Here is a 12485-nt window from a genome sequence, read left to right on the forward strand (position 1 = left end):
CTTGTTGTCATGCTTTAGCTTTCTATCAGTGATTTACTTTGTCTTGATCTTCAGCAAGAAGCAAAGCTTTCCCATGGGCTGTTTTGCAAGCAGGGCTGCAGCGAGATGTAACTATGGCCTCAATCAGCCACAGCCACGTGCCCACACCTTCAGGTACTGGAAGGCTGCAATGAGGTCCCCTGCAGCCTTCTCTTCTCCAGGCTGAACAAGCCCAGCTCCCTCAGCCTCTCCTCATAGGGGAGGTGCTCCAGCCCTCTAATCATCTTTGTGGCTCCTCTGAACCCTCTCCAACAGTTCCACATCTTTCTTGTATTGGGGGCCCCAGATCTGGACACAGGACTCCAGATGGGGCCTCACGAGGGCAGAGCAGAGAGGGACAATGACCTCCCTGTCCCTGCTGGCCACCTCTCTTCTGATGGCGCCCAGGATACCATTGGCCTTGCGAGCTGCAAGAGCACACTGCTGGCTCATGTTAAGTTTCTCATCAACCATGACACCCAGGTCCTTCTCAGCAGGGCTACTCCTCAGGACCTCTTCTCTCAGTCTGTGTATGTGCCTGGGATTCCTCTGGCCCAAGTGCAACACCTTTGCTCAACACAGCAAAGCTGTGTTGAGCTTCATTAGGTTAAACTTGAACTTCTAGTCCTTGTACCAAATACAAAAGGACTTTATTATTTCAGAGTCAGTACAGCTAAAGCTTACTTTAACAGCAATAGTGTGGGTTTTACTTTCATACCAGTGCCCTGTAACAGTCTTTTTCTAGTAGAGTACAGATACTTGTTTGTTGGGGAGGCAGTGTTACCTGCTCAGTCCCTTCAGGTGGCAGAGGCCTTACCTCCCCAAGTATGACCTAGGAGGAAAGAGCCTGTGAAAAACAGTGTGTTTGTGCATGGTTAAACAGTTGTTAATTGGTGTGTGCTCTTGGAAAGCAATGTTTGACAAGCGTTATGCTGGTTTGACAGTCTTTGTAGACTAGTGCTGCTGCCAAGAGAAGCAGCCCCATTGTCACCTGTCCTGCTTTGATACCTTTGCAAGAACCAGTAATTGGATGGTAAGCTGGAGGGAGTTTGTTCAGCTGAAAACTCACTCCTGTTTGTTATAATTGCTAATGAATTTTTTAAAACATTGTAACCGTTTTTCTCCTCATCACTGGGTTCTTTTTTTAAGGTTTTTTTGCTTTACCACCACAGCTTCTGTTTGCCTCATTTTTTTATGCACCATTAATGCTTGATCTAGTGATTGTGCTTTTCTTTAGGGACTTCTGTGGTGTTACTGTTGATAGAACTGTGTCCCAAAGTTCTCCACAAATGATTGTAATGCTGTCTGAGGGTAAAGCTTATTGAAATCTGTCATGTGGCTTGTATTTTTTTGTTAGCATTAGAACAAGCAGTTGGCATTCTGCTAGTAGCTTTTTGAAAAGAAAAAGAAGAGATAAATATATTCTCTATAATTGCTGTTTCATTATGCAAGGTGGCTTTCTGTGTTGCTGAGTTAAGAGATTTCACCTTTGACAGTGGAAAGGAAGACGTGAGGAGAAAACCAACTATGACAGTGTTGGTTATCGGCCTTGGAGGGTAAGTATTAGCAAATTAAATTTCCTCTACAGCTCAAGACTGGGCTTCCTTTTGGAATGAGGTGATGTAATTTTTATTTATGAATGGATATTTTTTTTAAATAGATCACAGATGCAATGCATAATTCTCTTACTTCATGGCATGCAACTCATAAGGCATTGTTCCTGTCTGCGTTTCACACCTCTGGGACCACCACTAACTAAGCAATTTTTTTGGCACAGCTAGATTTACTGTCTGAAAGCTGCTGGAACCTGCCAGAAAATTTCTAGATGTAGAGTGTATTTAACAGGAATAAACTCTTTTTTTTTTTGAGGGGGGGAGGAGGGGATTGGATTGTGTCTTTGTGGTTTACCCTAACTGCACAGAAACATATGCGTGAGCTTGTACATATGTTTAAAAGATAGATTTTTTTTTTTCCCTTGATGCACTATTTGTTATGTTTTCTAACTCAGTGTAACAAATGGCGGGAAAACAACGCTGGCCAAAAAGCTTGAGGAAATACTTCCCAACTGTGATATAATCTCTCAAGATGACTTCTTTAAGGTAATAAGCTTGACTAGATTTTCATATCATTTCTTCTCTTTACAGTTCTCCTTTTGATAAACTTCAGAGGTTTGTGCTGCTTAGAATAATGGTAGCATCAGGAGAGATAAATAAAACGAGCACTGGTGCAATTGAACTTTAGTGACCAAAAGCACTGAGTATACTCAGCAAACAGTACTTTACTGTTGTCTTTGATATCCCTTTTAAAATAGGGAACAGGTGTATGTTGGATGCATTTTTCAAGATACTGAGTGCTAATGAAGTTAATCATATTGTTCTGTTAACCCTACCAGTTTAGTTAAACCAACCTAAAGTAGGTTGGTTTTCGTTTCCCAAATCAAAACAGAAAAACAGCTTTTGTCTTTACATTGGAGTTGTTTGTTAAGGAGGGGGAAGCAGTTCCTGTTAGTGAAGTAAAACTTCAGTGAACTAGAGGTGTGATCTGGAGAATTTGTTTTTCTACATTAGAGTTTATATTCTATTCTAATAGTTGTATGCAGCAGTTTAATTTTGAGGCTAAATTAAATTGATTGGGATACAAAGGTGTATAACCCTTACACTTGTAATTTAAAAGTATATACCTGTGTAAGTAGTCTTTAAGCAGCCTTAAAAATACTCCTTCTTTGCCTCTTTCAGCCAGAGTCCGAAGTAGAAACAGATCATCGTGGATTTAAGCTATATGATGGTTAGTAACTTTGCATTGCCTTTGAACATTGTACTGAAACTCTGCTGTGCTGAGCTTCTTCCTCTCTACCCCCTGTGCCTCTTCCCTTCTGAACCAGGCAGTAAGAAAATCATTGTTTAAGGGCAACCATTTGCTCAGTTTATCTCGTCTTACTTGCTGAGCTAGTAAATAGCTCAGACAAGGGCTTGACCTTTCCTTTTCTCTTTTCGATCATTACCTCTATTCCTACGGCTTTCTGCTGAGGTAGAAGATGGTACTGACCAATCGAAAGTCTTGGCTTCTAGCACCAGCATAAGTTTAATATCATCGCTTTTGATGTAATGATGGATTCTTTTTTTTGTTTGATAATTAACTGGTGGGATATCACCATTGAGCTCCTTCACCATTTTCCAAATTGGTCAAAACTTGGGCCTGATTCTGATGCCTTCTTTTCACATCAGATCTCACGTAGAGACCAAATGATTTGAAGCTCATGATTAATGCTGGCTAACTGTGCCAATTTAGTCTTAAAAACTTCTAGATAAAGATCAACTTTAGGCCAGTGCTTTAGTTCAGGTCATATTGAGTTGTCAACAATTGGTTGTTTGCTACCTTCTGTTAATGCTTGATGATCACAAAAATGTATTACTACTCAGGAACATTGGCCAGAACTTGTATCTAAAACCTGACCCATTCCAGCTAAGCAGTCTTTGGCTCAGCTTCTAGAATTCACAAAACTGGAATGTGAAACTGGAGGGATAGGTTGGACATTCTGGTATCTGGGTTTAATGTTGCTCTTAAAACACATTTTAGAGGTGCTTTTATGCTACCCAACAGCTGCCTTCTCTCTACCATTCAGTACTTATTTAATACGTTATTACAGGTCTAAAGACAAAACCAGATGCTACATTGTTCTGTTTTGCTTTGTATGTCACTGTCCTTTCACAGAATCACAGAATGACAGAATCACAAGGTTGGAAAAGACGTTTGAAGATCATCAAGTCCAACCATTCCCATCCTATGCTAAACCATATCTCTGAGTACCTCATCTACCCTTTTTTTGAACACACCAAGGGGAGGTGACTCAACCCCCTCCCTGGGCAGCCTGTTCCAGGCCCTCACAACTCTTTCAGTAAAAAAAATTTTTCTAATATCCAATCTAAACCTCCCTTGGCACAGCTTCATGCCATTTCCCCTTGTCCTACCTCCTGTCACCTGGCTGAAGAGGCCATCGCCCACCTCTCTACAACCTCCCTTCAGGTAGTTGTAGGTGGTGATAAGGTCTCCCCTCAGCCTCCTCCTCTCCAGGCTAAACATCCCCAGCTCCCTCAGCTGTTCCTCGTAGGATTTGCCCTCCAGCCCCTTCACCAGCCTGGTTGCCCTTCTCTGGACTCACTCGAGGACCTCAATGTCCTTTTTATGTTGGGGAGCCCAGAACTGCACACAGTACTCGAGGTGTGGCTTCACCAATGCTGAGTACAGGGGCACAATTACAATTACTTCCTACTGGCCACACTGTTTTTGATACAGGCCAGGATGCCATTGGCCTTCTTGGCTGCTCGGGCACACTGCTGGCTCATATTCAGCCTTTCAATTTAATCCATCCATCCCCACCCTCTGAATATCTGAAACCAAATAAAAACCCAAAGCAAAAATTTGAGAGCCCTTCACTTGTGTCAGTGATGTTTGACAGAAAGGTGGAGGTCTCAGGGTAAGTAAGTTTTTACAAGTTCTGTGGAATGGGAGAACAGTCCCTGTTCTTCCTGTTGTCAAGGGAAAGGTTGTGAAGTTGATTGAGACACCTGGTTCCACAGAGACCTTGGCCACCAGAAATACCCCATTCCTGGGGAAAGCTTTAGTTTCAGAGTATCATCATCACTTGCAAACATGGAACTACTTATATGTGAGTGAGAGAATTTCGGGGGTAATCCTATTCCTATCCATCTACACTTGTATGTGGATTGATTCTTAGTGGTTAACCTAGGAGGACGTAAGGATTCTTCACTTTTTTTTTAATGCTCTGCTTTTAAGAGGTGCCTAACTTTCTGTTTCCATCTAGTGCTTGATGCCCTCTATATGGATGAAATGGTGAAAAGCATTCGTGATTGGATGGAAAGAGCAGCAAGCTCGGGTGTTGTGACAGAGGACCCGCTGAGTAGACCTGAAAATCTGAAAAATACAGATGATGTCTATATCCTGATTGTTGAAGGCTTTCTGCTATACAATTATGAGTAAGCAGTAACATGCAACCTGGTAGATTAAAAGCTGCCCTAAGCAATACAAGGGAACTAAATATATTATTATCTTAGGCCGCTTAATGAACTGTGGGATAGAAGATATTTTTTGACCCTACCTTATGAAGAGTGCAAAAGGAGGAGGAGGTAAGATTATTCAGTTAATGCTCCCAGAGGGCCATGGTACCCTCTCACCTGCAGTGGTTCTTTTGCACTGGCTTTTCTTCAGCATTTGCTAAGCGTAACAGCGTAAGCTTTTGGGACCATCTGTACTCTGATTCCCAGGGATGTCTCTGTGGGTATTTAACCCTCACTAACAAAAGCACACAGAGGTGTGTAGGTTTGGGGGAGGGAGAAGCTTGCATTTTAGAACACAGGGATATTGAATGTTTTACAGACACCGAAAAAATAATTTATCTGGAGATCAAATTATGTGGGTTACTGACTGCATATTGGAGTTCAACAATATTTTAAATGAGAAACAGCTTAAAAAATGCTAAGCTGTCTTATCCTTGGTTGAGTACACCTACATCATGATTACTATTAAAGTAACAATGTTCATGTGTGGGTTTTAGTGTGCACTTTATTAGACTGTGCATTAGTTGTACCGTATATCTGATTTAGGTAATTGAGCCAGCTTGACTTGTCTCCAGCCTTTGGAGCAATACTATATGCTTGGAGCAATACATGTGCACGAAGTCAGAATCTGCTGGCTGAATGAAGAAATCCTCTGTTTCAATTGGCTTTGGTTGATTCTGCTTTCTTGGTTTCTCACTAGACTCGGCTTTAAAGAACTTCAGTTTCCAGGCTGGAAGTGAGTAGGCAAAATGGCCAGTCATGCAAAACTTGAGAATTTCTGTACAGCTTAATTTATGTAGAACAACTTTATCAGTTTTAAAAAAAAATACAAAACCTTTTATCACATCTTAAATATAATGTTATTGACAGAATTAGGTAAGTTAACTAGAGTTCATATCACAGAATATATTAAAGCAAAGGAACCTCCTTTGCTTGAAGAGTTAGGTAGCCTGCCAACCTGTTGTCATTTTGGATAGATGTTCTTATTAAACCAGCTGACACTAGGGGAAAAATTTAAAACTTCCATGCAAATATATTTCTGTGTAGCACCAGAGTCTATCAGCCAGCAGATACACCGGGGTACTTCGATGGACACGTATGGCCTATGTATCTGAAATATAAAAATGAATTGGAGGAGAATGCAAGTAACATTGGTATGGTATTCTTAATTTTAAAATTATAAAATGCTTAAGTGTGTCACTTCTGTGGTTTTTGCTGGGGTGTGGGGATTTTTGTGTGAGACAGTTTTCAGATATTTTTGTGGCATTTGGGCAGTAGGTTTGGACCTTTTGTTTTATTGTTCAAGTGGAAGCATATGAAGTTAAAAATAGAAATGTTCTGATCACAAATTAAGTTCATTTAACAAGCTCGTTTGTGTGTGCATATATGCACATGGCTAAACAAGAAGCTTCTGAGGCAGTACTGATGCAGAATTCTTCAGAAGAGATTTAAAATCCTGGCTGAAGTCCTGTGATCAGCTGGAGTTACCTTCTCTGTTCCTCTTGTATGATAAGTGCCAAAGTCTTTTCCATTATGTTATTTTTTAACATGTAAAATATATTTGGGAAAAAAGGTGTTCTTGCTGTTTATTTTTCATCTTTTATTGCACCTATAGGAATACTGAAAACTTAGCAGCTGGCAATTACAGGTGACTGGTGTAGAACTCATGAAAACATTCTCTTTTGTCTTTCTCAGTTTATTTGGATGGAACAAGACCCCAAGATGAGCTTTTATCCTGTGTGTATTGTGATATAATACAAGAATTAAAAAAAATGAAGGAAGGAAGTAATTTTACTGGAAACTGAATCTACTTACCCCATTTCAAGTTAATGAGAAACTAATCCTTTTATATGAAAGTACCGCAAGGATTGTAGAGATCTGAATCTCCCCATATACATGTATTACAGTCTTTATATGGGTTTGCCCGTTACTCAAAGTCATCATAAGCTCTAACTTTAAATCAGTTCCCTGAAATTGGATGCTCTGAAATAACAGATTGATCCACTGTCATCTAATGATAAAACAAATATTGAAAAAAGAGGAATAGGAGGAATATGGGACAAAACATCAGTGAAAGCAGACATGGTGGTGGTATTAGCTTCTAATATACAATGTCATGTGCAAACAGAGAAATGATTCTGCATGCTAAATATGTACTTCTTATTTTAGATCAGCAGGTCACAGCTTTGTAATGTAGAAAGCTTGGATTCTGTGTGATACAGCTCGAAAACCCCAAAACTATCCCACTTGGCAAGTCACCCAACTTGGCAGATGTTACATGTGCATCCAGAGTACCAGTTTATACAACAGGCGTGGATGTGTATCACTGGTAGTGTTAACCTGACTGAATGCATACATTTAAATGGCATAAGCGATTCTTGTGAACAAAAACTAAACTACAAAGATGAATTTCTTTTGGATTAAGTGTATTTAAGCATGGATGAATGCGATTTGGATTGTTCATATAGGAATAACAGTATTACCTCTTTTTTTTTTTACAAGCTTCTAGGAATTGACAATCATGGTTAGAGGAGCTGTGGCAATAGTTTAAGATTGTACAAGCTGTTACGCTACTTATTGAGTAACTGAAGCTGTTACTGAATGCATCATAACTGAACTTACTTAGGCTTGCTAAAAGTAATTGAATGTGAAAAGTAATTTTTCTGGTTTGTACTGTTTGGAGCAATTGGGAATGGATGTTTGTTTAAAGACCAAAGAAACCTGGACAGAAGTCAGGATGTTGAAAAAAGGTGGGGGAATAAGTTGTTGCAAATGTATCATTAGGAAGGGTAAGTACATGTATTTTGTGAAGATTGATTATTGGGATGGCATGGACTACTAGATGCAAGCTTCAGGAGCAGGAGGGAAGAAATAATTTTAATTTTCATATCTCAGATTGAAATTATACTAATTAAAGAGTTCATAAAGCAGGTAAGCTAAATTTATGTTAACATTTTGTTGTAGTATTTGTGTTCAAATTTAGATGAACTGGAAAGTTGAATCATCTTTGGTTGCTGAATAAGTCCTGACTTAACTCTTACACTTTCTATAGAGCCTCCTACATTTTTATCAGGCAGAATAAAAATTAGACTACAGACATGAAAAGCAGAGGATGGGCTATATTACTTGCTATGTATCAGGTGAACTGATTGTGGTGATGGAAATATAATGCTTTATTGCTAAAAGTATTTGGAGTCTTCAACCTCTGTATAAGGACGAGGTCTTCAGATTAGAGCTGTGTAAAGCTGTGTTTGAGGCAATGCACTCTATTATTTTGCGGTAAATTCTTCAAGTTTCAATTGCTGGAATGCAGTGATGGACTTCTTGGACTTCCAACTGTGTTTCTGGTCTGTATTTGTCTTCAGAAGAGGTGTAACTGTAAGAGATGAGCTAATACTTGGATGGTTGTGGCAGCTTGTGCTTCGCTAGCCACCAAGTGCCTACTAAGCTGCTCTTTACCATGCCCCCTCCTCAGCTGGATAGGGAAGAAAACACATCAAAAGGCTTGTGGGTCAAAATTGGGACTGGGAGAGATCACTCAGCAGTTACTGTCACAGGCAATACAGATCTGACTCAGAGAAATTAACTTATCGCCGGTTAAGACCAGAATAGGATGATAAGAACAGATCTTGAACCACCTTCCTCCTGCCCCTCCCTTCCTGGATTCACCTTCACAACATCACTTTTCTCTACATCCTCCACCTGTGGCAGGAGGGGTAATGGGGGTTGGGGTCAGGACTCTGCTGCATCCGGGACCATCTTGGTAAGCAGCGGTGTCCTGGGACTCCCATCACAGTAATGCTATGCTTTCCATAAAGCCTCCATACAGGCTTTTCCGTAAAGACTTCCTCCTTTACTCCTTCCTCACTCCTCTCTTCTTGGCGGTTGTTGCACAGCTGCTCTTTTTTTTTTCCACTGCCACTGATGGGCACAGCCTTGGCCAGTGGCAGGGTCTGTCTTGGAGCCAGCTGGCATTGGTTTTGTATGATGTGGGGGAAGATTCTGGCATCTTAGAGCAGCCACCCCAGTAGCTCCCACCTTACCAAAACCTTTCTAGGTAAGCCCAGTGCAGTAGTGAAAGGAAGAACTTTTGTTGTTGCTTTTCCTATCCCTACACAGAATGCACAGGCTCACACTGTCCCTTTGATACACTTCTGAAGGGTTTTCTTACATGGAGAAATGTGTGAGTACAACTGAAAATGATGTATTAGTTCCAGAGGAACACAAGGGCCTCCTTTATGAATTGAGGTGGATAGGAAGTGAAGGGTTAAGACTTAATGGGCTCCTCTCAGCAGAAGGAATTTCAGTGTTGGCAGTCCCTGAGTGACTTTATTAAGCAAGTTTAGCAGTGATTCAGGGGAGGGAGTGAGCAATTAAGTCACCAAGATTTTGATTGCAGATGGTACGATTGCAGATCATGGCAAGCCTTCTCAAGTACTCTTAATCCAGGGGCAAGGAATTCAGCTCTGTGTGATTCTTCCATGGGCCACAGGCATATCTCAGAATGTTGGGGTTGGAAGGGACCTTGAAAGATCCAGTCCAATCCCCCTGCCAGAGCAGGATCACGCAGGTTAGGTCACACAAGAACATGTGCAGATGGGCCTTGAATGTTTCCAAAGAAGGAGATTCCACAATCCCTCTGGGCAGCCAGTTCCAGTGCTCAGTCACCCTTACTGTGAAGCTGCATCAAAATATTAGGTAGGCAGGCATCTTATGGAATGGTACTGCAAACAATAGAGGTGGTACTGCTTTGCACCCAGGTTAAACCAGTGGACCAGCTTTTTCAGTGTTGGGCACTTCCAGTTTTTACATCTGGAGGGAGTCCACAGTGCAGTGGAAAGAAGGGCCACTAATGTGATCAAAGGAACAGAGCAACCACTTTGTGAGGAGTGACTAAAATGCTGTGAGTCTCTCATCCTGGAACAAAAACCAAAGAGGAAAAAAGGTGAAGGTTTAAAAAATATTGAAAGTTCTGAGTTGAGTGAGTACAGACAAGTTGTACAAATACTAGTTTTGGGGCACTTATTGTCTTAAAACAGACTGACCAACTATATTAAGGTGGCATTTCACACAGGTGGAGGTGGTAGTTCACATAGCAGATAGTGAGCTTCTGAGATTTCTTGCCATAGGAGTCAAAGAGTGCCAGCAGGTTCAAAAGGGATTGGAAAGATTCATTGCCCATAAAAAGCAGTAAAAAAAGCAGAAAAATTTGGGCTCTACCATGGACAAACTCTAGAAACTGGCGAGGATCACCTGTGGTGCCAAAATTGTGCATACCCTTGCCAGTCAGTACAGCATCTCACCTAGGTGGGAAAAAATAGTAAACTCTTCTGAGTCTCTCTGGGAGATACAGTATTTCAGGTGCTGGTGTAGAAGTTTACAGAATTTCCCTGCAACACTGATGTTTTGGCAAAATGCTTTTGATTTGAAGGTGATACAACTCTGGGCAGGAAACATCTAGTTCGCCCCAGCAGATACCTTTTGACCATCAGGGCTGTGATAGCTCTAACTGGTTGGTAATTGCTGCAGGAAGCACCTCATGGTTCTTGTTGTAAAGAAAGCATGAGTGTTTGTTTTTCTTTTTTAATTGGTGTCAACTGCTGGCTGTAACTTCAGTCTGTCATAGCCAGAGAAAAGCTTCACAAAGCATCTTCCGTGTGTTTAGAAACACAGTGATAGAAGTGGTGTTCTACAAAACAGGCTAATGACGTATATATACACACATGAGTGCAACTACAGGATTGCATTAACAGCAGAAGGTGATTTCTTAATCTTCTGGTGTCAAAATAATGGAAGGAACCTGATAAGGTAGTAGTCATAAACACTGATGTAGTAGGAACAAACATTTCATCTTGCCGAGCTATTGTTTCCCTCTCCAACCTGCAAGGCCTCGAAGCTGAATTTCTATTTACACTATATGTTACTGACTTGTATGTTGGAGTTTTTTTGTCACATAAGCAGTGTTTGCTGCTTTAGGAGATCACTTAATGTGCCCTTGGGAACTACGACACTTCTGTCCGTCCAGTTGGGAGTAATGTCTGTGCTTTTGCTCCAGCACCAACACTGAACCATTTTACAGTAAAAAAAACTACCCAGTTAACATAGTTGCAAGAGAGTAAGAGTAAAGAAAACTGTTAATAGTAAGAATAAAGTGAGAACATTCCCTTTCGGAGGTTGATACTGTTGTTTCCACAGAAAGAAGAAGGTGTGCCAAAAACCTTCTCCCTCTTGTTCCCCTTATGACTACTACTTCCTACAATTCTGTAGGCAGTGATGTAGGACGGTGCTACTCACGTTCTCTGACAGAGGGGGGGTGGGCCTTTAAGAAGGAGGCCCTCTGGTGAGGGCTACCTCTTTTCAAAAGCCATTTGGAAAGGAGCGTGGTGACCTCCTGCGGGACTCGGGGAGGGTGTCATCACTCAGCCAAGCAGGCTCGGTCAGGTGGAGGAGCATGTGTGCGGTTGTTCTCTGGGTGAAAGTGTGTTACCCTGGGGGGAAATCTCTTACGGTACTGTGTGTAGTCTTGGGTGCCACAGTACAAGAGTGATATAAAAATATTTGGAGAGTGTCCAGAGGCGGGCAATGAGGTGAAGGGTCTGGAGGGGGAGTCTTAGGAGGAGAGCCTTGGTTTGTTGTTGCAGTTTTGCATAGCTGGGTGCTGGGAGAGAACAGGGGGGCTGCAGAAAATGGCTGCTGTAAGGAGCAGCTTGTGACCCCGTGGAGGACTGGGACTGAGAGACGTTGTGATTTATTACTGCCTGCCATAGCAGTGATCCACGGTGGGGCAGCTGATGAAGAGCTGGAGGCCTGTGGGGAAGGACTCACGTTGGAAGAGTTCGTGGAGAACTGTCTCCTGTGGATGCAGGAACTGTCTCCCCACAGTGCAGCCAGGGAAGGGTGTGTGGAATGAAGGCCCTCTCCCCGGCCAGGAAGGAAACCAACTCACAAGGAACTGACCGAAGCCCCTATTTTCCCAGTCCCTGCCCCACCCTGTGCCACAATGGGGGGGAAGAAGGGAGTGAAACCATGACTGAAGTCTGCTAAGAAGGGAGGGATGAGGGAAGGTGCTTTAAGATCTGGTCGCGTTGTTTTAAGATGCGGTCGCGCTTCTCATTATCCGACTCCAGTTTCACTGTGCGTGTTGTGTAGTGTAATAAATGAGACAGTTTTCTTTCCTTCACTCTGTGTTGAGTCTGTTTTGCCCATGTCGTTAATTACAGGATGATCTCTGTCCTTATTTTGACTCCTAAGTCTCTCAATATATATTTTCTCCCCTGTCCAACTAAAGAGGAGAGTGATAGACTGACTTTGGTGGGTGTCTGGCCTCCAGCCAGTTCAAGAAGCATCTGGACACTGTCCTGAGTCACATGCTCTGATTTGGCTGGTCCTGTG

The 12485-nt window shown here is 41.9% G+C and overlaps 1 protein-coding gene across 1 annotated transcript in view; it reads left to right on the top strand.

Annotated features, from left to right (window-relative positions):
* Positions 1-12485, top strand: part of CARNMT1 (carnosine N-methyltransferase 1) — a 34772-nt gene that overhangs the window by 1750 nt on the left and 20537 nt on the right. The window contains exons 2-9 of the mRNA XM_084278399.1: positions 1471-1574; positions 2027-2117; positions 2754-2802; positions 4841-5012; positions 5091-5162; positions 6141-6247; positions 6789-6878; positions 11361-11433. Coding sequence (XP_084134525.1) covers positions 1546-1574; positions 2027-2117; positions 2754-2802; positions 4841-5012; positions 5091-5162; positions 6141-6247; positions 6789-6878; positions 11361-11433 — 683 coding nt within the window. The 5' untranslated portion in view covers positions 1471-1545. The remainder of the gene's footprint in view (positions 1-1470; positions 1575-2026; positions 2118-2753; positions 2803-4840; positions 5013-5090; positions 5163-6140; positions 6248-6788; positions 6879-11360; positions 11434-12485) is intronic.

The sequence above is a fragment of the Gallinula chloropus genome, assembly GCF_964237585.1.
Source record: "Gallinula chloropus genome assembly, chromosome: Z".
Taxonomy (NCBI): domain Eukaryota; kingdom Metazoa; phylum Chordata; class Aves; order Gruiformes; family Rallidae; genus Gallinula; species Gallinula chloropus.